This window comes from Chlorocebus sabaeus, chromosome 11 (assembly GCF_047675955.1).
Source record: "Chlorocebus sabaeus isolate Y175 chromosome 11, mChlSab1.0.hap1, whole genome shotgun sequence".
Lineage (NCBI taxonomy): Eukaryota > Metazoa > Chordata > Mammalia > Primates > Cercopithecidae > Chlorocebus > Chlorocebus sabaeus.
Window position 1 is genome coordinate 122124121 of NC_132914.1, and position 27047 is coordinate 122151167.

Sequence of the window (27047 nt, forward strand, 5' to 3'; positions counted from 1 at the left end):
CTTCCTTATTTTTAATGCCAGCCAAGGGCTTTCTGGGTAAGAGCTGGGCACACCCAGTGAGAGGCAACGTGACCATCCACAGCTGCTCTCCTTGGCCTCCAGTTTGTTTTGTTTGTGTCTTACTTTCTGTGGAGATGGGGGGTCTTGAACTCCTAGCCTTAGGCGATCCTCCCACCTCTGCCTCACTGAGTGCTGGGATTACAGGCATGAGCCACTGCACCTCTGGTTTGTGAGATAGAAGAAATTGGCCCCATGTGCGGAGGTGGAAATCGGCTTTCAGGAGAAAAGTGAGTTGCCACAGGACCCAAGTAGTGGGACCTGGATTTGAGCCCAGAGTTCTGCAGATCTGAGGACTGGGCACCCGCACACACAGTGCTGGTCAGAAGCATGTACCCCCCCAAATTCATTCCCATGTAGAACCTCAGAATGTGGCCTTATTTAAAAATAGGGTCTCTGCAGATGTTGCCAAGTTAAGATCGCAAGATGAGATCATCCCGGACTGAGGAAGGGCCCTACATCCCTGCTGGAGGCCCTCCAAGCCCAAGCTGGGGGGTCTAGCCCCAGTGTGCTCTGTGACCCTCCAACAAGGCCCTCAAAATCTCTGAGCCTCAGACCTCCACCTGAGGACTTACGAAAGGAAGAAGACCCAAATTCCCACCTAAAACATGAGAACAATGCTGCACCACGTACACCCACTGGGACCCCAGACATTCCCGAAGGCTAAACCGTCTCAGGTGCCGGAGAGGATGTGAGAGCCGGGAGGGTGAACAGCAGTGGCCCTTCTGGAAGGCATGTTGGGTGAAACTATCTCCCCCTCTGCCCTACAGCAATTCCACTCCTGCGCATCCCCAGGAAATTCTGCAGAAGCACATGGCAGCAGGGTCCAGCATATTTGCTGTTTGTGGAGGCAAGAGTCAGACGTAACCAAGGTACCCCCGTCACTAAGGGAATAAACACAACGGGATCAATATTAATTGGGGGTCCAGGCAGCAGCGGGAAGCAATGAGCCGGATACATGCACAGGAACACGGACAGATTTTAAACAGGGCAGCACAAGGAATGTTGGCCCTCTCCTCAGACATGAATGGCCATGTGAGGGGGGCCTCCCTGTGCCACCCCCAGCTCAAAGCACTTCCACCTTTAGCTCCCTCAGTCCTCACTGAATCCTATAGGAAGGCATGGTTTTAGCCCATTTTATAGGTACCCTACTATTATGAGCTGAACTGTGTTCCCCCAAAATTCCCATGTCGCAGCCCTAACCCTCGGTGCATCAGAATGTGACTGTATTGTAGGGGGCAGGGCCTTTAAATCGGTGATTACGTTAAAATGAGGCCAGTGGGGCGAGCCCTAATCCAATCTGACTGATGCCCTTAGAAGAGGAGATTAGGACACGTAGAGAGCCGTTAGGGATGTGCACACACAGGGAGAAGGTGGCGTCTACAAGGCTGGGAGAGGGGTCTCCAGAGAAGCTAGCCCTACTGACATCTTGATCTTGGACTTCCAGCCTCAGAACTGCACAGGGATACATGGTCTTTCGCACATGTACCTGTTATGGACCTTTCTTCCTTCCTTCCTTCCTTCCTCCCTTCCTCTCTCTTTTTCTTTTCTTTCTTTCTTTTCTTTCTCTCTTTTCTTCCTTTCTTTTCTTTCTTTCTTTTTTTTTTTTTTTGAGACAGAGTCCTACTCTGTCGCCCAGACTGGAGTGCAGTGGCACAATCTCGGCTCACTGCAACCTCCGCCTCCCATGCAGACTCAGACACCCACCAGAGACCAGAGACTTGAGGAGCCTGTCCATGGTCACACAGCAGCAGGAGGCAGGGCCGGGATCTGGACCCACCCCTGGAGGCTCTGGAATCTGTGCTATCGCCCAGGACAGCACGAGGTCCAAGGACACACTCAGGTTTACAGACGCAGCGACACAGAGGGCAGGCACAGGGGCAGGGAGGACTGAAGAGCGAGAGGGGTGAGGGGAAGGAGGGGATAAAAGGAGACCACTGAAGGCAGAGGCCAAGCGAGTTCCCAAAATGTGCGCTCCCAGCAGTACCGCTCCCAACAGCCACCAGCCCAGACGCCCATCCACAGAGGTGCAGAAAAGCAATATGCAGTCCATCCGCACCGGGGAGCCCTGCTCAGCCACAAAAAGGAACGCAGCACTCCATATGCCACACCACGATGAATCCCAAAAACATGACGCTAAGCAGAAGAAGCCGGGCGCTTAAGGCCACACATCACATGATTTCATTTATAAGAAATGTCCAGGGCTGGGCACGGCAGCTCAGGCCTGTAATCCCAACACTTTGGGACTGAGGCGGGTAGATCACCTGAGATCAGGAGTTCGAGACCAGCCTGGCCAACATGATAAAACCCCTGTCTCTACTAAAAATACAAAAAAATTAGCTGGGTGTGGTGGTGGGCACCTATAATCCCAGCTACTCAGGAGGCTGAGGCAGGAGAATCGCTTGAACCCGGGAGGCCGGAGGTTGCAGTGAGCCGAGATTGCGCCACTGCACTCCAGCCTGGGCAACAGAGCAGGACTCTGTCGAAAGAGAGAAAGAGAGAAAGAGAGAGAGAAAGAGAGAGAGAGAAAGAGAAAGAGAGAAAGAGAGAAAGAAAGAGAGAGAGAGAGAGAAAGAAAGAAAGAAAGAAAGAAAGAAAGAAAGAAAGAAAGAAAGAAAGAAAGAAAGAGAGAAAGAGAGAAAGAAAGAGAAAAGAAAGATCCAAAACAGGTGCATCTATAGAGACAGAAAGAAAATGAGTGGTTGCCAGGGGCTGGGGAGCTGCAAGGAGCGGAGAATGGGCAATTCTACTTGGGAGGGATGGAAATGTTTTGAAACTAGGTAGAAGTGGTGGTTTCACTGAATTGTTCAATTTACAAGGATTAATTATATGTTATGTGAATTTCACCTCAATAAATTATTAAATGAAAAACAAATGATGGGATTGGAAACTGCTGCAACCACTTTGGACAACAGCTTGGCCCTTCTCCATGCAGGTGAAGATATGCACGCCATGATCAGCCCCCCTACTTCAAACATCGGGCCCTAGAGGGATTCAGGCACATGTCCCTTGCAGGCAGGGACACGAGTGTGTCATAACCCAGAAGTGGACACAGTCACCGGCATCAGGGTTAAAACAGATGAACTGGCTGGGTATGGTGGGTCATGCCTGTAATCCCAGCACTTTGGGAGGCCGAGGCAGGCAGATCATGAGGTCAAGAGGTTGAGACCATCCTGGCCAATATAAAACCCCATCTCTACTAAAAATACAAAAATTAGCTGGGCATGGTGGTGCATGCCTATAATCCTAGGTACTTGGGAGGCTGAGGCAGGAGAATTGCTTGAACCTGGGAGGCAGAGGTGGGAGTGAGCAGAGATCGCGCCACTGCACTCCAGCCTGGCCACAAAGCAAGACTCCATCTCAAAAAAAAAAAGACAGATGAACTGTGACACTGGCTTCTTCCGATAAGCATCATGAACTGTGATATGACATGGCCATGAAAATGGAGTGCAGCTTATCACAACAATGTGGATGGATCCCACAAATACAATATGAAGTAACACCAGCGAGACTAAATCAAACAAAAATACAGAGAATATGCTTGCATTCAAGTGAAGTCCAAAACCAGACCAAACTAATCCCGGCGTTTAGGGATGGGTATGAGGGAGTGACGCTATCAAAAGCAAAGCAAGCCGGGACCAAACACAGTTTCTTCTGCAAGAGCTTCGGGGCAGATGAGCTTTCACTCTTTCTCACGTGGGGTGATCGCACGCAAGTTCATCTTAGTTACATATTTGATTGCATGGGTCTTACACTTTCCTCAAAGTGAGCAATATTTCACAAAAAAACAGAAATCAGACTCTGGGTGGAAAGTGCAAAGCGAGGGGTTGCAGCAGGTGGAGTCCAGGAGCCTGGGAACAGATAGTAGAAGGAAATCCCAAGGACAGGGGAGACTTGGCTGTTCCCAGAGCTGCCAAGGGATCCTGGCTGCAATGGGCTCTCAGTCAAGTAAGGTCAGCATGATCTCCACCTGCCTGCAGGAGGCCAGACAGGCCCAAGATGATCCGGCACAAGAATTTCCACAGGGCTCTGAGGCCTGGGCATCTGGGCTGGTGGCTGCCGGGAGGCCCAGGTAGGGAGAGGCAAAAGAGGAAAAGCCCCCACCTGCCACTCTATCCAGCCTCCCGTTTCCACCTGACCAGCCGTAAGACCCCAGGGTTTCCACAGTCTTTCTGGCCCAGGGGAAGAGGCAGGGATCAGATCCGCCATCCCTTCCCGTGTGATGGCACCGGGGTGGGCATAGGCTGGCTGAAGGCCGCTGAAGGATGGACGCATCACTGCTCAAAGGCAAGGAACGAGAGCCAGGAATTTTAGAAAGCAGGTGGAGGAAGGGGCCGGGAGGAATTGCAGGCTTCTTCAACCCAGGAGGTTCAAACTCGCACTGTAACTGCCAGGCTGGGAGCTGGGGGAGGGTCCAGGCACCCACCCCAGCTCATCAGAAACACTCTGCTCCAAACTGATTCACACAATGAGGCTTCTGTGTGGCAGACTGTGGGAAGAACACGTGCACTCCTGAGAAAGCAATCAGACAAATCCAAATCAAGGGCTGTCCTGCCAAAAGCACCCGCCTGGCCCCTTTACAGATGCCAGTGTCCTGAAAGACCGAGCAAAAAGAAAAGGGCTGGAGAGCAGGTCTGGATCAAAGACGAAAAACACATAAGGCAACCAGATGCAGGATGCAACCTTGGATTCAAAGATTTTTTTTTTTTTTTTTTTTTTTTGAGACGGAGACTCACTCTGTTGCCCAGGCTGGAGTGCAGTGGCACGATCTCGGCTCACTGCAACCTCCCGCCTCCTGGGTTCAAGCAATTCTCCTGCCTCAGCCTCCCAAGTAGCTGGGACTACAGGTGCGCACCACCATGCCTGGCTAATTTTTGTATTTTTAGTAGAGACAGGGTTTCACCATGTTGGCCAGGATGGTCTCAATCTCTTGACCTTGTGATCCACCTGCCTCGGCCTTCCGAAGTGCTGTGATTACAGGCATGAGCCACCATGCCCGGCCAATTCAAAATTTTTTAATGAACAACTACCACAAAAAGTGTTATTGGGACTGTAAGGGTATCTGAACGCAGACTGAGTGTCAGATTAAAGGTGTGTATCCTCGTGGCCTTCCTGAGTGGGGTCATGGTCTGCAGTCATGGAGAAGGAAGTTCTTGTCCTCAGAATGCACCCAAAAGGCTCAGAAACGAGAGAGAGAGAGAGAAAGAGAGAGAGAGAGAGAGAGAGAGAGAGAACGTACATGCAGCAACTTGTACTTTTCTTGCCATTTTTACAAAATAAAATTTTTGAAAATAGAACCTCGGGTGATGGGGTGGTGGAAGAACACACTGGGCTGCTTTATTTTAAAAGCTGGTGCCTCCCTCATGAGAACGGCAGAACGAGCCGGGGTACATCCGCACCGTGGAACGTTTCCAGGCATCTAGAGAATCAGAGCGTGATCATCACCAGAAAATCCCGGCTGACTGAGGAAAACATGGACAAGCGATGACAGCGTGAGAAACCCACGGCACAGCAAAGCGTGCGTAGTATGGTCCCATTTCAGCAAACTGCTGACAGATGGATCCCTCTCTGTGTCTGTGTCTATCAGGTTAAGATGTGGGAAACAGCAAGCCCTTACGTGACACTTGCCAAGCTGCTATTCGAAGTGTCTGACATGAGCCAATTCTGCCACCTTAAAAGCCCTATGTAGGACATGCTTTTATTAACTTCATTTTACAGAAAAGTAAGAAAGGCACAGAGAAGGTGAGTCACTTGGCTGAGGCACCCAACTGGGAAGTGGCCAAGCCAGGATTTGAACCTGGGCTGCCTCCAAAGTCCATACACTGGGGTCCACCTGAGCTGCTGGAAGCTGAAGCCCTGCCAAAGGCTGGAGAGAAGCCTGGGACTGATGCTGGGACACACTGCAGGGCACACCTGGTGGCTAGGATTCCAGATCCACTCCTCCGCGGCTGCATCTGGGCAGCTCATCCCTCCCACGCCTACCTCATCCTCTCTCTGCCCACGGCACACCCCTGCAGTCTCTCACCTCGGGTGGACAAAGCCTGAACTTTGGCACACCAGCCCTGACATCTCTCCCACTTTTTAAAAAACGCCTCGTCCCAGTCCTGCCGCCAGGATGTGAACAGGCAGGGGTATCAATGGCACCCTGGGAACTTCCTGTCTGAAGGACATTCGTCAATGACTTCCTCCTGCACCCACCCAGGCCCCTTCCACCCCTGCTGCCCGGGCCCTCCTGGCCGCCATCCAGCTAGCCTGGGACAGTCAGCCCCACCCAGCACTCGCTGCTAACTATCTCCGTGGCCTTGAGTAGCCTACAGAATTTGGGTCCCAAAAGAAAAATAAAAGATGGAACTGAGCTTCGGAACCCAAGTCAGTCCAGATCTAACACTCTGACAGCTGATGAAACTTCCCCTGTTAAAGCGATTAGGCCAGGTACAGAGACTCATGAGTGTAATCCCGGCACTTTGTAAGGCCAAGGTGGGAAGATTGCTTAAGGCCAGGAGTTCAAGGCCAGCCTGGGCAACATAGCAAGACCCCTGTCTCTACAAAAAATTTAAAAATTAGCTGGGCATGGTGCACACCTGTAGTCCCAGTTACTCAGGAGGCCAAGATAGGAGGATCGATTGAGCCTGAGTAGTTGAAGCTGCAATGAGCTGCAATCATATCACTGCATTGCAGCTTGGGTGACAGAGTGAGACCCTGTCTCAAAAAATCTAAATAAATAAATAATAAAGGCCGGGCACTGTGGCATATGCCTATAATTCCAGCACTTTGGGAGGCCAAAGTGGGTGGATCATTTGAGGTCAGGAGTTCCAGACTAGCCTGGCCAACCTGGCGAAACCCCACCTCTACTAAAAATACAAAAATTAGCCAGGTGTGGTGGTGGGCACCTGTAATCCCAACTACTGAGGAGGATGAGGCAGGAGAATCTCTTGAATCCGGGAGGTGGAGGTTGCTGTGAACCAAGATCTACAATGCTGCTACACTCCAGCCCTAGTGACAGACCGAGACCATGTCTCAAAAAAATAAGTAAGTAGGCCGGGCGTGGTGGCTCACACCTGAGATCCCAGCACTTTGGGAAGTCAAGGCGGGCAGATCACCTGAGGTCAGGAGTTCGAGACCGGCATGGCCAACATGGAGAAACCCCTCTCTACTAAAAATACAAAATTAGCTGGGCATAGTGGTGCATGCCTGTAATCCCAGCTACTTGGGAGGCTGAGGCAGGAGAATCGTTTGAACCTGGGAGGCAAAGGTTGCAGTGAGCTGAGATCGCACCATTGCACTCCAGCCTGGGCAACAAGAGAGAAACTCCATCTCAAAATAAATAAACAAATAAATAAATAATAAATAAACAGCTAGTAAGCTACTACCTCCTCAAGAGGCCTTGGTAAACAAAATAATCAGCCAAACAAAATAATCTCTAATACTGTAACAGCCAAAGACAGTGAAAGGCAATGCGGGGATGAAGTGGGAAGCTACTTGGGGGCAAAGGAGCCCAGCCCCATTTTTGCTGCCTATGGCCCTCTCATCTCCCTGCCAACGGCCCCTCCTTTTTACCTTTAGGGAACCACCCCACTCCTACATGAGTCTGTATGGACAAGAACAACTTCCCTCCCTGGCTCCAAATGGCCAGGCGACCCAAGGCTGACTAATCACAGCAGTCCATTACTTGAGCCACAGCAATTGGTCCAAGGATGCACATGTGATCCCAGCCCAGCCAATCACAGCCAATGAGCATTGACAGCATAACCTGTCCCAGTCCCTGAGAAAATTATTTAATTCTCCTTCAATATCCCTCAGGAAGGTTCCCTTCCAGGAGCTTCTGGGAATTCCAAAGCAGTCAGTTTCTCCGTGACGTGGTGCAGATGCCATTTATTTTCTAAGCATCCGAGGAAGCCACTGGCAAGTGAGACTGAGACGTACATACAAAAACATAGAAATCTAATTCTAGAATTGCATTCAGCCTGTCCGGATGCCCTGTCACGGGACTCAGGAGGAACAGCAGGGTCACAAGAAACTCACTCCCTATATTGACACTAACCAAGTCTACTTACGAGGGTCACTGCTGTTTTCCTTTTTTTTAATTGAGTGCATGTAGATGATTTTGCATAAATGGCATGCTTATGGGCCACACCTCCACATTCCTGCACAGAGCGAAATCACCAGCAGAATGGACCTCGGTCTCCTGACTCAGCCTCGCACAGTCCTGCTAATGAGAACAAAGTGAAACAAAGGACTCCATTCCTTTTTTTTTTTTTTTTGAGATGGAATCTCGCTGTCACCCAGGCTAGAGTGCAGTGGCGCAATCTCAGCTCACTGCAACCTCCACCTCCCGAGTTCAAGCAGTCCTCTGCCTCAGCCTCCCAAGTAGCTGGGACTACAGGTGTGTGCCACCATGCCCAGCTAATTTTTGTGTTTTTAGTAGAGATGAGGTTTCACCATGTTGGCCAGGCTGGTCTCGAACTCCTGACCTCAAGTGATCCACCCACCTCAGCCTCCTAGAGTGCTAGGATTACAGGCATGACACCACGCCTGGCCCATAAATGGTTCCATTCTAAATAATGAACCTCGGTTTAAATGCTCAGGGAGAGAAACACTCCCAACCCCAGCCCCATCCAAGAGACTTGATGGGACCAAGATGCCAACAGGAGGATCCCTGCTTCCTCCTGGAGGCAGGAGGTGGCCCCAGAAACAGCCTCCACGCTTCCTGTGGCCCCTCCACCAGGACAGGTGCTGTCTCTTTATCCACCATCCACAGACAGCCTTGATGGCATCTTTATACCCCCATATCCCTTCCTTCTGGTCACTCCACCTTCATGCTGGGGCAGGAAAGGGGTCAATCAGAAGCCACCAAAGCTCAGACAGGGAAACACTCCAGCACTGGAACCAGGCAGAAGTCACCGAAATCCAGATGGAGTGTGTTAAGACTCAGGCCTACAATCTGTGGAGGCATCCCAGGGATCCAGGCTTCGGGATGCTCCCCAGGGCATATGACCTCGCTTACCCCTGGCTACAGCCCGAGGAGGGAGGTCCGGGGAAACAAACCCGGCAGGGTTATGCAACTCACCCACAGCCACAGAGATAGGCAGTGCAAGAGCCACTGCTAAACTCAGGGAACCTGGCTCCAAAGTCCACGCTGTGGAGGACCCCCACTGGGGCCTCTCTCTGCCTTAGCCCAAGGTCCTACCCTAAGCAGTCCTCTGACATGGACAAAGGTCTCCAACTATGGAATGCAGCCATGAACGAGACAGATATAGTCTCTGTCCTCATGGAACTCACACAAGTGGATGAGATAATTTCAGAGACTGTTAAGGGCTCAGAAGGGAACAGCATGGAGTGGTTATAACACAGATGGCACAAGCCAGGCATAGTGGCTCACGCCTGTAATCCCAGCACTTTGGGAAGCTGAGACAGATGGATCACCTGAGGTCAGGAGTTCGAGACCAGCTTGACTAACACAGTGAGATCCCATCTCTACTAAAAATACAAAATTAGCTGGGCATGGTGGCGCACGCCTGTAATCCCAGCTACTCAAGAGGCAAAGCTGGAGAGTCGCTTGAACCAGGGAGGAGGAGGTTACAGTGAGCCAAGATGGGGCCATTGCCCTCCAGCCTAAAAACCACACAGATGGCACAGACAGTGGACGTGGGGGGCAACTGTCCATTGAGTGTGGTGGGCAGTCAGGGGGTGTCTTCTTCAAAAGGTTACATTTAAGCTTCAAAAGTTTACATTTAAACATAAAAGAGGAACCAAGCATAAGAGCCAGGGGGACAAAAAGACGGTCCAGGCAAAAGGAAAAGCAAGTCCAAAAGCCCTGAGCCAGGACAGCGCGTGACATGTTGGAGGAAAAGGAAGGCCTGTGAGGCTGCAGTGGGGTGAGAATGCTGAGTTGAGATGGGCAGGGCCCGTGAAAATGAGGCCTACAGCTTTGATACCAAATGCAGGAAGATTTTATTCAGCTTCGTGAAATGATCCGATTTGCATAGGGTTTGTTTTGTTTTGTTTTGTTTTGTTTTGTTTTGGAGATGGAGTCTTGCTCTGTCTCCCAGGCTGGAGTGCAATGGTGCAATCTCAGCTCACTGCAACCCCTGCATAGCTGGAATTAACAGGCACCCGCCACCAGGCCTGGCTAATTTTTGTATTTTTAGTAGAGACGAGGTTTCACCATGTTGGCCAGGCTGGTCTTGAACTCCTGACCTCAGGTGATCCACCCACTTCGGCCTCCCTAAATTCTGGGATTACAGGCATGAGCCACTGTGCCTGGCCCAATTTGCATGTTTTAAAGAGCATCCTGGCTTTGATGGGGAGAAGTGACAACAGTGTGGTATGAATCAGCAGAGCAAACAGCCCCATGAGGACACTCCAGCACCCACTGGGAAACGACGGTGGCAGCTCAGTCTGGGGCGATGGCTGTGGCAGGTGGAGGAGTAGGTCCCATCCCCCTGTACGGGACCACAACCTGCGACTGGTCACGAACCATCCTTTGAAACAACCCTTGTCTTTTAAACATCCTTTCAATAAATATTTGAGAGCCTGAGATTATGTGCTAGGCATCGTTCCAGGGGCTTCAGTCATGGCAACAAACAACACAAAGCTCCCTGCTCTCATGGTCCGACATTCTCATGGGGAGAAATAGACAATAAACAATCAACATGATACACAGGGAAGTTCCAGGGTATCTCAGTGGCTGACAGGGCCACAGAGAAGCAGAGCGAGTAACAAGGGCTGGGAGCACAGGGGGATGAGGGGGAATCTGCATGATGCACAAACAGAGTTGGGGGGTCTCCATGAGCAAGTCAGAGCTGAACAGAGACCTACAGGAGATGAAAGGGCTTGTGTCACGAGAGAGCTAAGGCGATTGGGCCTGTGGGGCCGAGGAATGGCCAGGAGGCCATTGTGCAAGGGAAAAGGGAATGGGGACGTCGCCAGAAAAGTGGCAGGAGTGGATTGCACACAGGTCCTGGGCTGGGTTAGGACCTGGCTGTGACTCCTAGAGGATGGGTCTGGCCATGTCAGGGCTTTGAGCGGAGGAGGTAAGTTAAGTGCAGTTTTGATGGGCTCCTGTGGCTGTTTATTGAGGAACCCCACTGGGGAGCAACGGTGAACACAGAGAGCCCAGTGAGGAGGCGGATGCAGGAATTCAGGGGAAAGGTGATGGTGCCTTGGACCAGAGGTGATGGCGCCTTGGGCGTGGTAAGAAGTGGTTGGAATCTGGGTATATTTAGATGAAGCCATAAAACTTTCTGACGCGTTTGTTGAAGGAAGTGGAGAGAACAGTCAAGGCTGAGTGCAAGATGTTGGCCCAGGCAACTGGAAGATGCGGGGGGAGGCTCCTGATGGAGTGGGAAGCTGGTGGGAGCCACAGGTGTGGCCGGGGGGTGATGAGGAGCCAGCCAGGGCAAGCGTGAGCTGCCTTTGACCCCGAGTTGAGATATGGATGCCATTGGATACTCAGGGGTGGGATTCAGGGGAAAGGTCTGGGCCCAGGGATACCAATTTGGGAGTAGTCAGGACAGAGATGCCATTCAGACACAAGGCTGGAGGAGCTCACCCCAGGGATGAGGGATGAGGACGCACAGAAAGGATGCCTAGGGCTCTACCAGTAGGAGGCAGGAGGCCAAGGAAATGAGGAGGCATCAGCAGGCAAGAGGAGAGCAGCCAGGAAGGCAGGAGGAAAACCCAGATAATGGAGATTTAAAGAGCCTCAAGGGTCCTTCTAGAAGCTTCCAGAGAAGGTGGAAGGAACTTCACGCAAAATGTCAGGAAGCGAACAAGGTCAGGCCCCTCCTGTTCCTTCCCCCTCCCCAGCACAGGCAATCAGTGAACAGGAAGAAACAATGGAGTGGAGGGAAAGAAAACAAGAAAATTAAGATGGCCATGCCTTGGGCCACGAGGCTTCCTGGAACCCTGGGCCTGGGAAGCTTCTGAGCAGGCAGAGTGACTCCATATCTCACCCAGGCTTTGGGAGGAAAATCGCCGACACCTGCAGGGAGCCAGCCCCTGGGCCGTTTAAGGGGGCCAGCGGAGCCCAAAGTCACATTCAAACAGGGGGAGGGAGACGAGGTGAATAAAAGGGATTGTTTTTGTTTTGTGTTTCTGATTTTTGACCAAGCCCTAGTGTTGAATTCTCCGAACAATTAATGTGTTTGTGGTATCAGAGCTGCTAGCACCTCCCGGAGCAGAAGGCCTGCACGGAACACTCCTCCACAGACTCCTCCAGGCCCAAGATGTAAACCACAAACTCTCTGGGCTCAGCCTCGTGGGGAGTGGCTTATGGCCTCAGGGGCCTCTCTTCTGCTGACCACAGACATGGAATCACCCTCCGGACACTAAGGAACCTCCATGCAGGACCCACGGATGACAGTGCCAATGAGCCCGCAGCAAATTGCCACTGGGACCAAGACTCATCCAGGAAAAACACCTTCATGAAGCAAGCCCTCCACACAGGGGGGACTCACTTCCATCGCATTTGCTAGAAACCGAAAGCCAGGGTAAGGCGATTCCAGGTGGCTGAGCTTCACCACGTTCTAATTAATCAGGGTGCGTCTCCCGGTGGAGGTACAGCAAGTACCGGCCATTCCAGGAAGGGACAGGGAATATTTCCTGGAAACCCCGGGTGCCGGGCCTGGCCCTGGAAAGGCCAGACAACAGCAGGACACATCAACATGTATGTGCAGACATCAACACACACGGACGTGCATAAACACGCATGTTCATGTGTGTCCGTGTGCATGTACAGACACGCCGTGTGCGCCTGCATCAACACATGTGGGCACATACCAACACAGGTGTCTGCACACACATCATCATGTGGTCACACATCAAGGCAGGTGTGTGCATGCCTACACAGGTGTGTGTCACTGTTTTCACCATGAACACGTACGTACATGCACCAACACACGTGTGTGGAAACACACACTCATGAAGACAGGCAGAGGCAAATCTACCAGGAGCAAATAAACTAGACTCAGGCAAACTAAAAATAGCCCCTGTTTTTCAGCCGTCGCCAGGGAGTAAGTTGAAGTTGTCTCTCACATGCCAGAAGGAGTAGGAAGTTCAATGGCAGGAAAGAGGAAGAAAAACAAAACAGAACTGGCACACACCTGTGATCCGAGCTCTCCTCTGAGGAGCCACCTCCTCACCCATGACCAGTGATCAGTTCGAGGGCTTTGTCCCACGCGTCTAGACATGGGGGTCCTACAGGAAACGCCCAGTAGCTAGAGACACTGGACCTCCCTCCCCGGTTCCACTGGGGGGCTGATAAGGGCGCAGAGCGGACCACCCCTGCAGGACGGGTGGGAGTCCAGCCCCCAGGGTCACTGGGAGCCCTGGGCTAGGAAGAGATGGCCTCCCCGGGAGCCTCACTTGGTGCCTGTGATTGAAGAACACGTCCCTGGTCTCAGACTCCCCCCAGAAGGGAGAGGCCAGGGTGCACTCTGCACCAGCAATGTTTGGCGGGGTGATTATCAGGACAAAGGCCTCGAAGGGACCCTGCTGTTCCCTGGCGATACACAGAAAAGGAAGGGGCAGCCCAGGAAGACATTATAAGAAGGACCCCCCCACCGCCCACCTTAAGCATGCAGTCGACCTGCTCAGACACGCGGAGAACCGGGAGGACGCAGTCTGCAGAGGCCGCCGGGACCGGCTATGGAGTCGAGCCCCCCAACTTGAAATCCTGATTCAACCACTTAGAGCTGTGTGACATGGCGCAAGTTACTTTCCGGCTCTTTGCATCCATTTCCCTTAATAAAACAAGACACAATAGTACCAATTTTAGATACTAAAAGAAATAATGCACTTAAACACTTAGAACAGTGTCCAGCCACAGCGAGTGCCCATTGACTGTGATCTCTCATGAACCCCCACCTTTTAACTGATGGACAAAGATTTCCCAAAAGGCACAAACTCAGGGACAGTCGGTGCCGTCCCTGGCTGGCCCTGGTGCCTGGGCTCCCTGAGGCTCACTGTGTGACTCTGGCTGAGGGAGGCAGGGGTGAGACAAAGCCTGAGGCCAGGGCTGGGGGTCACACACGCCTCATTCATTCTGTAACCCGACTGGTGAAGGGTTGGCAAGAGCTCAGGTGCTGCTATGGCCCTCAGGGACACTGCAGTGACAGTGATGGGAAAGCCCCTGCCTCCGCAGATACAGGGGTATCAGAAAAAAGCATGCAGGCAAAGATGACCTAAGGTTTTTGCCTCTATCCCTGGGGTAACAAATGGAGGTGCCGTTTATTGAGACAGGGACCATAGGCGGGGGCAGCCCAGCAGCGGGATAAGGCAGCCGAGGTTGAGTCCAACTAGAAAACCAACTTAAAGACCGCAGAGGGACCCAGGTTCTCTCCTGGACATGGAAGAAGGCCATGAGGCCTATCATTGAAGAGGGTGGCCTTGGAAGATGGCCCCTTCCCTACAGCCCAGCTGCAGTGAGGGGCCTCTCCCCACGTCCACCAGCTGGGCCTTCCTTGGAGGGCCAGAGACACACGGGAACTTGGACGTGTGCCCCCCAGGACCTGAACCGAGCCTTCGTTACTCACCCACATACTTAAGCACAGCTGCACGCCAGGCTCAGATCCAGGGAATGGCAGCAAAAGTCCCCGTTCTCACAGCATCTGCCTCTGGGACAGAGACAGACACCTTCACACACACACACACATACACACACACGTGCATGCATGCACACACACACACACCAGTGAGGTCACTTGGGGCAAATAACTCTCTTCATCATGTCCCTTAACAGACACTGATGACAGTAAGTCGTATGTCACGGCCCTCTGCAGGGACTGAACGAGACGATTTTCACAAAGGTGCTTTGAACCCTGCCTGCTGCACAGTAAGCCGCCCGTGAGTGGATGCCGTGAACTTCACAATCGCGGCCCTTAGTGTGTCCATCCAAACACCTCTCTCCAATCCTCCCCACTGGTGGAAGGGAGAAGAAATGAGTCGCACTGCCCCAAAGCCTCTCCAAGCAACCTCGACCACAGGGTCCCTTTGCAGTGTGCCTCCTCGGTCCGGGTGGCGCATTCATCTGGCCAGTCTTTGGGGAAAGCTATGTATCTATTCATCTGTAACTTTTTTTTTTAAGAGACGGGATTTCACTCTGTTGCCCAGGTTGGAGTACAGTGGCACAAACACAGCTCACTGCAGCCTCGAGCTCCTGGGCTCAAGAGATCCTCCCACCTCAGCCTCTCAAGTAGCTAGGACTATAGGTGCATGCCACCATGTGCCAGCTTGGTTTTTTTATTATTATTATTTTTGTAGAGATGGGGTCTCACTATGTTGCCCAGGATAGTCTTGAACTCATGGGTTCAAGTGACCCTCCCACCTCAGCCCCGTAAAGTGCTGGGATTGTAAGCATGAGCCACCATGCTTGGCCTTGTAATTTTTAATCAAACACGTAGCATGTGGATACATTTTCTTTGTTAAAACAAAAAATAGAAGCATTACAGATAAAGTATTAGGTTTCCTTTGTCCACACCCCCAGTATCCTGCCTTCTCTCATGAGAGTATCCACTTCTGTTAGTCTCACCTTTCCCAAACTTCAACATTTACATATTCTAATATTAAGCCATTGAAAATAATGGCAGGGCACGGTGGCTCACACCTACAATCCCAGTGTTTTGGAAGGCCAAGGCAGGAGGATCACTTAAGGCCAGGAGTACGAGACCAGCCTGGGTAACACAGTGAGACCTTGTCTCTACAAAAATAAAAATAAAAACTGAAAGAAAATATAGAATATTGTTTGGTGGTTTGTTTTTTTTTTGACATAAATAGCACCAGAGCTTTTTTCAATTAGTAATTAGTAAAAAAGTAATTACTTTTTTGATTAGTAATTAGCTTTTTTCAATTATGGCCTACCCATGCTGAGACATATATCTAAGTTTCTTCGCTTTTTTTTTTGTTTTTTTTTTTGTTTTTTTTTTTTGAGATGGAATCTCACTCCATCACCCAGACTGGAAGGCAGTGGTGCAATCTTGGTTCACTGCAACCTCAGCCTCCCAGATTCAAGCTATTCTCCTGCTTCAGCCTCCCGAGTAGCTGGGATTACAGGTATGCACCACCATGTCCAGCTAATTTTTATATTTTTAGTAGAGATGTGGTTTAGCCATGTTGGCCAGGCTGGTCTCAAACTCCTGACCTTGGGTGATCTAGTGAATAACGAAGACATGGTTCAGATCCCTGGGGGCACACATCCAAGTTCTGTGACAAGGACAAAGACATGAAATGTAGACAAGAAGTCATTCTTAAGAAATTCAGTCTATAGAAGCAGGCCAAGGGGGAAAAGATGTCAACTAGTGTGACAATATCCACATCTTCACTCCAGCTCATCACTGAAGATGGAGGCCTTGGAAGATGACCATCCCTTTTTTGCAACCCAGTGAGGGGCCTCTCCCCATGTCCACCAGCTGGGCCTTCCTTGGAGGACCAGAGACACACGGGAACTTGGCTACCAAAAAATGGTGATGATAAACCAGTAATCACCAGTGATGGCAGAGATAGGGGAAGTGGCACAGTCCCATACCTTGTGGGTGGATGTAGCAACAGAGCTGCGCAGAGGGCAATTTGGCCATAATCTTCAAAACTCAAACTGAGCACACCTGCTCCCAAGGCCCCACTTCTAGAAATCCACCCTGTGGAAATGTTCATGAACCACACGAAGAGGGGTGTGTCGGGATATCGCTATCATTTGTGACAGAGAAAATGATCAGTCAGTGGAGAAACAAGTAAACAAGCCTATAACCATTCAAAGGAAAACCAGCAGTGATGAAGGAAAACGCGGGGTACATTTATTGCTGAGACATGGAAAATTTTTCAGATAATATCTTTGAATTGAAAAGCAAATTGCAAGATAATTACACATGTTCAAGTTCATTTGCACTTAGTTCAAGTTATGTAAAATATATGTATTGATATGTATACATACAGGCTCTTGGTACACAGAAAAGGGTCTAGAAAGATCCACACCAATGATGGTGATAATAGCTGAGGAGGGGAATGAAATGGGGGAAACTTTCTCTTTTTCCTCCATTTGAACTTTTTTTACGAGCAAGTATTCATATATTTTATATAAAGTCGTCCCTCAGTGTCAGAGGGGAATTGGTTCCAGGACCCCCATAGGTACCGAGACCTGCAGATGCTCAAGTCCCTGACATAAAATGCTGTGATATTTGCGTATCACCTATGCACATCCTCCCGTATTCTTTAAATCATCTCTAGGTTACTTATAATACCTAATACGATGTAAATGCTATGTCAATAGTTGTTATACAGTATTGTTTTTATGTCTTTTTTTTTGTTGTATTGTTATTTTGGGGGGATTTTTTCTGAATACTTTCAATCTGCAGTTGATTGAATCCATGGATGCAGAACCTGCAGACACAGAGGGCCAACTGTAGGGACTCCTGTCACTAACCAAAAAGCATATTTAAAAAAATCAAAGCACAAGGCCTCCCATTCAAGTTGCACACACACTCACGCAGCCAAAGAAAACACCAGCCGGCAGTCCCTGCTCATGCGCGTGTCTCTCACGCCCTATCCCCTGAACACAGGCTCTCTTCTTCCATGCTAAGGCACTTGGCCGCTGCTCCAGCCTGGGCGGTTCCAGAAGTGGCCGTCTTGGGCTGGACATGTCTTCCTGCCTTCACGCCACTCGGCCCCAGACCAATAGCCTTTGGGATATCTAAAGAAGGATGCTGGGAGGCTCCTGCTCAACTTTAAGCCAGATGCTCCTAGCTCCAGGACAATTGAGGACAATGTGGTTTTCCTCTTTAGAAGCCCGGGAGAGGAGTGGGGAAATTTGGTGGTGCATGCATGTGTGGTACACGCACACACACACGCACACGCACACACATCCTACTGACATCCTTAACCGGATGACATCCTGAGAAAGAAAACACCTTGAAATCAGCCCCCGAATAACTGAGTTGGCGAGACTCTTTACCTGGCATAAATCCCACCACCCCCACACTCCAAAGCAAGAGACTAGGTGCTCACTCACAGTACAAGGTCACATGCTCCCACTGCCTGAGTGGCAGCCCCTCCAGGGACCCTGCATACACACTGTGGGGTCCTGGCACTGCAGCAGCCACAAGGCTGTCACTGACACACACGTTTCAGTATGAGTAGGCCACAGAAATAAAACTCCCAAAGTGTAACAGAGAAAGACTCTGAGCTGTCATGGGGAGGAAGAGGCCATTCTGTTGCTTTTCCTGCCATCCCCAGAGACAGTGTCACCCTCCACGGGGACCTCTGTGCAATCAGACTACAAGCTTTGACAGGATAAGATTTGAAAAATCAAAAATAGACACAACATGGCCAAGATGCTCTAGACAACTGCTCACCCAGAGACCTTGAGAGAGGCCACATGTTGCTCCATATTTAAAGCCAGCTAGTTGGGTCCCAAGAAGTGGCAGCCAGATCTAAGCAGACGTATGCTTCATTCATTCACTCATTCATTCGCTCTGTAAATGAGGGAACAGACATGAAATGTGGACAAGGAGCCGTTCTTAAGAAACTCAGTCTAAAGAGGCAGGCCAAGGGGAAAAGATGTCCATTAGCATGACAACGTCCACATCTTCACCCCAGCTCAGCATCTGGCTGGAACTTTGATAACAGTGAGCCCGTTTCCCCTTCCCTCCACTGCAGGTGCTGGCTCCAGGGCTTCAAAACTCTAAATGACTTTTAGCTCAAATGTGATACTCTGCAGTCTCCAAGTCCTTCCCTAACTCCAGGCTCATTCAAACATTGGCACCCAGGGCAGAGTCTGTCCATCTGCAGACCAGCTGACCGCCTAATCTGTCTCCGTGGTTGAAAGGGCAATAGTGTGGATCAGAGGAAAGACCTCAGGCTGCGTGCACTCAGAGGACCTTGGGCTGGTGCCTGGCTCTGCATGAATCTGGGGAGAAAAGCGGCTTATAGTTTCCAGACTGAATCATGAAGGCAGTGAGCAGGGAGAACAGGGTCCCGCATTCTACCTCCTGGAAAGGGTTCTTATGGGGGGATTCTGGGCAGCGGAGGATGCTCAGCTGAGCACCTACCATGTGAGCTGGGCACCCACGTGGGCCTCACAGAAGGTTCCTGTCCTGCCGGGCTCACAGGATACAAGCAAAGTGCAGCTCTAATTTTACCGGACCCTGCTACCGGCTTCTGTGAAAGCAGGCGTCGCACTCCTGGGCTCCTTCAGGCGGCACCACGGAAGCAACCCGTCCACACTCCTGATTTGTCGTGGGCGCCCAGACCCTTTGCGGGGGTCAGGCCTCCGGGTGGGCTCCCATCCAGGGCTCCTCAACCCTGGCCTGCGCCTCCAGCAAAGCCCCTGGGTTCCCCTTTTGCCCTCCAGCCTCAGTCTGGGGCGGTGAGGGTGGTGGAGAGGCGGGCAGCGGCCCCCTCCCGATGCACCCGGCCTCCCTCGTGCTCTGCGGAGCCGGTGGGCGCCAATCCCGCTGCGGTCGCCTACCCACCGCAATGCTTATGCCCCTGTCTCTCCCCCACCTCCTCCCGTCCCCTGAACACAGGCTCTCTTCTTCCATGCTAAGGCACTTGGCCGCAATGCGCGGGTCCCCCTGGGCGCCCACAGCTCAACAGCCCGGGTCCGTGCGCGGACACCCCCGGGGGCTCCCTCACCCACCTTGAGGACCTGCTGCTTGATGAGCGAGGGCACCATCACGATCATGACAGCGCCCAGCACCGCGCACAGAAGCCCCGCGACGCCCAGCGCCGCGGCAGCCCAGCGCGCTTTGGCGGGGCCGCCCATGTCTGCGCGCCTGGGGCCCACCAGCGGCTCGCAGGGCTCCGCGCCTGGCAGGAGACGGGGACGGCGACAGAAATGACACAGGCGGGGACTCCGGGCACTCGGGCCGCAGAGGCACGGTGGATCCGGGACGGCAGCGCACGCAGGAGCAGCCCAGCAGGTGGCCAGTGGTTTTATGCCCCATCGCCGGCGCCGCCAGACCGCCCCCGGGCCTCCTTGGGCTCCAGAATTCCGGCGGCAGGGGCGGGGCCTGAGCGGTCCGGGGGCGGGGGAGAGGCGGGGACGGGGCGGGGACGGGGCGGGGCGCTGATCGGACGGGCAGGGGGCGGGGTCATGGCCGCCAAGACACGCCCCGCTATGCTGCAGCTGACCCCACGGCCTCGCTTCCGTTTTGGGGCGGGAGCGGAGGAGGCCTCGTGGCCACTGTGCCAAAATGTCTATGGGGCCTGAGTCCCTCACCCTCTTGTTCCCTTCCCCTTCCTCCTCCCCTTCCCCCACCTATGTCTCCCCTCCTCCCAGCTCTCCCCTCTGAGCCTCTCACCCTCCCCTTTCCCTCCTCCTCCCCCTCCTGTATCGGGACCATCATCAAGGTTGGTCACAGTGATTAGGACTTCGCCAGCCCACCCAGGAACCCCAAAGCCCTTACAACGATCCACATGCCCCGCCACCACCCCATGGACCCTCATCTCCCCAGTCCGTCTCCAGCCTCACTGTCCCTGGAAGAAGCCTCACTGTCCCTGGAAGAAGCCCCGCAGGCTTCAACCCCAGGGCCTTCATACACCCTGCACAGGCAATTCTGTTCTCCCGGGTATCCGCCTGGCTCTATCCTTCATAACGTTGGTGCCACCATCACCCTATGACTGAGCACCCCCTGGCAGGTTCACATTCATTTGCATCCTTGCATTCTGACCATGTGCTCCAACTGGGATGCCAGCCCCTGAGGCGGGGCCCCCCCACTGGTCCTCCACTCTAGAACGTGGCCTGGCAGGGAATGCCTGCTCACAGTAAATATTCTAGAATGAATGACTGAGGAGTCTTCTAGGTGCTGGCCCCGTCCTTAGTGCTTTGCACACAATGGCTCCATTTTACAGATAAGAAAACTGGGTGGTGGCTCATGCCTGTAATCCCAGCACTTTGGGAGGCCACACAATGGCTCCATTTTACAGATAAAAAAACTGGGTGGTGGCTCATGCGTGTAATCCCAGCACTTTGGGAGGCCGAGGCAGGTGGATCACCTGAGGTTGGGAGTTGGAGACTAGCCTGACCAACATGAAGAAACCCCGTCTCTACTAAAAATATGAAATTAGCCAGGCGTAGTGACGCATGCCTGTAATCCCAGCTATTCGGGAGGCTGAGGCAGGAGAATCGCTTGAACCCGGGAGGCAGAGGTTGTGGTGAGCCGAGATAGCACCATTGCACTCCAGCCTGGGCAACAAGAGCGAAACTCCACCTCAAAAAAAAAAAAAAAGAAAAGAAAACTGACGCACAGGGAAGCTTAGTTAACCCAAACCGAGTTCCCGGTTTCTAATGAAGAGGGAAATCAATGATAAGCACGTGAGCAAATGAGTGAAGGATAATTGCAGGCAATTGCTCCAAGAAAACAGAACAGGCCCGGTGCACGGTGGCCCACAACTGTAATCCCAGCACTTTGGAAGGTCCAGGCGAGGGATCGCTTGAGGCCACTAGTTGGAGACCAGCCTGGGCAACATAGTGAGACCAGTCTCTACAGAAAATTAAAAGATTAGCCAGGCATAGTGGCATGCGCCTGTGGTCCCAGCTACTCAGGAGGCTGAGGCAGAAGGATCCCTTGAGTCCCGGAGTTCAAGGCTGCAGTGAGCCCTGATCTTACCACCACACTCCAGCCTGGGTGACAAGAAGACCCTGGGAAAAAGAAAAGGAAAAAAGAAAGAAGAGAGAGGGAGGAAAAGAAAACAGAAGAAGATGCACAGCAGCGGGCTGGCACTAAGTGGCAGTTGCCCTTAGATGGGTGAGTGTGTCCCTGAAGCCCTCCACACCCCCCTGAAGTCCTTCCCCACACCCCACCTGGCCTGCCTTCTGGTCCTCCAACACTAGCCCCACCTTGAGTTTTGGGCCCCTCACGTAGGCCAGTCCCCTCATTTTCTGAATGAAGTTATTGAGAGGACAAGAGACTTCTGGGTTACACAGGGACAGGAGGGTGGTGTCCCCAGCACCTGGGTAAGGCAGGTTCAGTCCTTGAATGCTCTAAACCTCTTACTTAACCCTAGAAGAAAGCAGCCTTCTCCCAGGGCCATCCTTAAGCAACATGTCTTGGCCTGAAGCAATATTTACGGAGCATCTGCTATGTTCTGGTTAGACAGCTTTGCCTGGCACTGGCTTCCTCTAAGGAGGCCGAATATGGTCCAGTGCCCCAAGGGGCAGGGCCCAACTCCTGAGGGAGGTCAGAGTGGCTAGGGTGAGGCTATGGTGGCCCAGGGGGACAGGTTCAGAGAAATCCAGGCTCTGGGGTTTCCCACATTGGAGTCCTAGGGCAAGTGGTGTGGACCTTTCTGTGCCTCAGTCTCCTCATCTATGAAACAGGGATTAGAAGAGCCGCTTTCCAAGGGCTACCGTGAGGATTAAACAAGTCAAAAACCGTGCCAGTGCTTAGAACAGTGCCTGGAATGTGTCAGTGCAACTGAGCTGGGGGCTGTCACTGTTATTTTCAGGACCTACATGACCTGGCTCCTGCCCATCTCTCTGCCTCCATCTCCTGCCGTCTCCCCCATTGTTTCTGTTCATTGAGCGTCCCCAGCTTTTTCTTGTGTCAGGACCTTTGCACTTACAGTTCCTCTGTCTAGGATACACTTCCCCTAGATCCTTCCACGGCTCCCCACTCTCCTCTTCCGTGCTCAGCTGAAAACAGGAGTCCTAGCCCACTGTCAGGCCAGCTTGTTTTGTGTGAAATGGTCTCATCTGTTTACTGTTCGTCTCCTCCAACTCCCAAGAGACAGAAGCTGACCCTGTTTCTCTTATCGATGTATCTCCAGCACCTGGAAAAATGCCTGGCACGTAACAGGTACTTAATAAATACTTTACTCAATCAGCTAATTAACTCACTTATTAATCAATCAAGTAACTGATCAATTGATTAATTAATATCACTTCATTGAATTCCTTAAGGCCTTCAACAGCCTTCAGCTGTGCAGTTGCCTTTTCTTAAATGACTTTTGTAGTTCTCAGAAATTAGCCAGTTAACTAAAATCTGTGGTCTGCCTGGCCCTGACACCCTCCCCCACTTCCTTGATACTGACCTGCCTTGACCATCTCACTCAGTCTAACTCTGATTCATGACCAAGTCTTCAAGGTCCAAATGTACGTGGTGCTTACCCAAGAAGGCTGCAAGGCCATGGTTGGAGAGCCCTCATGTCACGCCATGCTGTCACTCAACGAGAGAGAAGGGCAGAGATGACAGGGTGCTAGGACACGTAAGCCACCTTGGCCTTGCTGAGGGGAGTCACTTCCGGTGGCAGGGAGGGCAGCTTAAGGAGGGAAAAGAAGACTTCGCCATGTTTGAGGGAGAGGTCCTGCCCTGGAGAAAGTCAAAGATACAGAAGAAAATAAAGAGTACTGATAACAAAATGTGATCAACATGGTGTCACGGGGCTCCTGGAAAATCAAGTCAGATGCTTTTCCTCCTCTGCTCAGCATCCTCTCGTGATCAAAGATGGAGAGTGAGTGCAGGCAAGGACCTGGAGGGGTTGGAAGCTTCATGAGGTGCTCGTGGGATTGTAAAATGGTGCAGCCTCAAAAGGTAAACATAGGGGTCCCCTAAGACCCAGCAGTTCCACTCCTGGGTGTGTGCCCAGGATAAAGGAAAGTGTGTGTCCACATGGAAGCCTGGATGCAAATGTTCACAGCAGCCAAGCAGCGAAAACAACCCCCACCCCCATCAGCTGGTGAACAGGCAAATAAAATGTGGCAAAGCCACACACTGGAATATGACTCAGCATGAAAGGGAATGAAGTGCTGACGCATGCTACACCATGGATGAACCTTGAAAACACTGATAAGTGAAAGAAGCCAGACACAAAGGCCACATATATGATTCTGCTTATATAAAAATGTCCACAGTAGGTAGATCTATGCAGACAAAAATAGACCAGTGGTGGCCAGGGGCTGGGGAAAATGAGGAGTGACTGTTACAGGTTTGGGTTTCATTTTGGAGTGGTGAAAATGTTCCAAAAGTGATGGTAAAAGTGGTGGTAATGATGGTTGCACAACTCTGTGAATATACAAAAAGCCATTAAATTGCACACTTTATTTACTTTTATTTTTTAAGAGACAGGGTCTCGCTCTGTCACCCAGGCTGGAGTGCAGTGGTGTAATCTCCCTAAAGCCTTGAAGTCCTGGGTTCAAACCATCCTCCCGCCTCAGCCTCCTGACTAGCTTGGACAACAAGTATATGCCACCATGCACACCTGTTTTCATTTTTGTTGGGACAGGGTCTCACTTTGTTGCCCAGGCTGCTCTCAAAATCCTGGTCATCCTCCCACCCTGGCCTCCCAAAGTGCTGGGATTACAAGTGTGAGCCATCATGCCTGGCCAAATTATATACTCTAAATGGGTGAATGTATGATATGCAAATTATATCTCAATAAAAACTGTTATTTTAAAGAAATGGCCAAGCATGGTGGCTCATGCCTATAATCCCAGTGATTTTGGAGGCTGAGGCAGGAGGATCCCTTGAGGCCAGGAGTTCGAGACCAGCCTGGGCAACATAGCCAGACCCCATCTATATAAAAAAATAAAAAATTAGACAGGTAAGGTGGCACGCACCTCTAGTTTCAGCTACTGAGGAGGCTGAGGTGGGAGAATCATGTGAGGCCAGGAAGTCGAGGCTGCGGTGAGTGAGTTATGATTGTGCCACTGCACTCCAGCCTGGGCAACACAGTGAGATCCTGTCTCTCAAGAAAACAAAAAGAAAGAAACCTTTCTGTGGCTCCCACCTCATTCACCGTAAAAGTCAAAGCCCTCACTATGGCCCACAAGATCACCACATCTCATGCTAGAGAGACAAAGTCAAAACACACCCAGATCGGCACATCTCCCTGACCTCATCCCCCTCCCTCCCCTTGCCCACTCTGCTCCAGCCACACCCTCCTCCCTGGAGCTCCTCCACCTGCCGCCCGGCTCGTGCCCCAGAACCTTTGCACTCCCTGGTGCCCTCCTGGAATGCTCCTCTCCCTAACACCCAGGAGGCTTACGCTCCCTTCCTTCAGGTCCATGCTCCAATGTCATCTTCTCAGCAATGACTGCCTTCCTGCCCACCCTTGGAAAGTTACACACCACCCACACGACCCTCCCTGTCCCCCTTGGCTGCTGCATTTCTCTCTGTGCACCGACCGCCCTCCAGGGCAGGTGTTTGCTTGTTTGATTGGCTTCCTTCCTCTTCTAGGATGAAAACAGCTCCATTGGGCAGGAATCTGCCTGTTTCGTCCATTGCTGTGCCCCCAGCTCCTGAACATCACGTGGCCCACAGTAGGCCCTTGGTCAGTGTGTGTGGATGAATCACATCTACCAGAGTCCAAGGTAAAAGCTTGCCTCTGCTGCCGGGCCATGCGGCTGCCTGGCGTGGTGGCCTGGGGCAAGTTGCTCAGCCTCTCTGTGCCCCGGCTCCCTTATCAGTGGCTCGGGCATGGTCTGAGTCATGCCTGCACCCCAGGGTCGTCATGAGGATTACATGGGCTCATCCTGGTCATATGCTTCCCGAGGTGACTGTGTGAGGCGGAGCCAACACCCCCTGCAGGCAGCCGCATGCCCTGTGCCCCACCCCAGCCTGGGAAGAATCACTCTCGTCCCCAGGGGCAACAGAACACACTGCAGGGAAGCTGAAGGGCTTCCTTAAAGGAGGCACAGCTGGTTCCTGGTGGAGCAGAGAGCAGAGATGTGAACCAGTGACTTGGCACGAACATTACCACTACGTTGTTTGCTGAGGGAAAGGAAAAAGAGGAAGAAAGTGAAGGAAAGTGAAGAGACGGGGGTGAGAAAGGACAAAGTAAAAAGCAAAGGAAGAGGAAACCTTATTTTTTTTTTCTTTTGAGATGGAGACTCGCTCTGTGGCCCAGGCTGGAATGCAGTGGTGTGATCTCGGCTCACTGCAACCTCTGCCTCCCGGATTCAAGCAATAATTCTCCCTGTCTCAGCCTCCCGAGAAGATGGGATTACAGGTGCATGCCACACGCCCGGCTAATTTTTTTTTTTTTTTTTTTTTTTTTCTGAGGAGGAGTCTTACTTTGTTCCCCAGGGTAGAGTGCAATGGTGTGATCTTGGCTCACTGCAATCTTCTCCTTCCAGTTTCAAGCAATTCTCCCGCCTCAGCCTCCCAAGTAGCTGGGATTACAGGCACCTGCCATCATGCCTGGATAATTTTTGTATTTTTGTGGAGACAGGATTTCACCATGTTGGCCAGGTTGGTCTTGAACTCCTGACCTCAGGTGGTCTGCCCACCTCGGTCCCCAAAGTTCTGGGATTACAGGTGTGAGCCACTGCACCCAGCCAATTTTTGTATTTTTAATGGAGATTCGGTTTTACTATGTTGGCCAGGCTGGTCTCAAACTCCTGGGCTCAAGTGATCCACCTGCCGCAGCCTTCCTAAATGCTGGGATTACAGGCATGAGCCACCTGGCCAGGAAAGCATTTTAGCCACATTTGCCACCTGGATCACTGCTGGTGAGGGAGGAAAGAGAGCTCATGTGTGCCTGCTGGATTCATTCAGTTCACATTGAGCTCCTACTCTGTGCTGGGCACTGTGTTGGGGGCTTGGGGACCCAGCAGGGACCATAAGCAAGCCCCTGGCCTCGCAAGTCCTACATGTTAATAGACAAGCAATAACAATGAGTGATAAACATCATCATTGGTGATTTTATAAAACGTTAGGGCTGTGGGCCCGGCATAGTGGCTCATACCTGTAATCCTAGCACTTTAGGAGGCCGAGGCAGGTGCTGTGCTTGAGCTCAGGAGTTCGAGGCCAGCCTGGCCAACATAGCAAACCCTGTCACTACAATAAATACACACACACACACACAAAAAGTAGCTGGGCATGGTGGCACGCACCTGTAGTCCCAGAAACTCAGGAGGCTGAGGTGGGAGGATCACTTAAGCTCAGGAGGCAGGGGTTGCAGTGATCCAAGATGGCACCACTGCACTCCAGCCTGGACGACACAGCAAGACCCCATCTCAAAAAACAAAGCAAAATGACATTAGAGCTGTGCAATCCAAT

At 51.8% G+C, this 27047-nt stretch overlaps 1 protein-coding gene and 1 long non-coding RNA gene across 4 annotated transcripts in view; one reads left to right on the top strand and one right to left on the bottom strand.

The window, feature by feature from the left end:
• SCARB1 (scavenger receptor class B member 1) overlaps positions 1 to 20049 on the bottom strand; it is an 86145-nt gene extending 66096 nt beyond the window's left edge. The window contains exon 1 of one of the 3 annotated variants that reach the window (XM_008005178.3): positions 19685 to 20049. In XM_008005178.3, coding sequence (XP_008003369.2) covers positions 19685 to 19810 — 126 coding nt within the window. In that variant the 5' untranslated portion in view covers positions 19811 to 20049. Of the gene's footprint in view, positions 1 to 13627; positions 13652 to 19684 lie in introns of those variants that run through there. The other 2 variants (XM_008005180.3, XM_008005181.3) reach the window with 2 other exon arrangements.
• Positions 20050 to 20137: 88 nt separating this feature from the next.
• LOC119622691 (uncharacterized) lies at positions 20138 to 27000 on the top strand. Its single transcript, XR_012094615.1, has 2 exons — positions 20138 to 21794; positions 22774 to 27000. It is a non-coding gene; the product is annotated as an uncharacterized lncRNA (long non-coding RNA).
• The last annotated feature ends 47 nt before the right edge of the window (positions 27001 to 27047 follow it).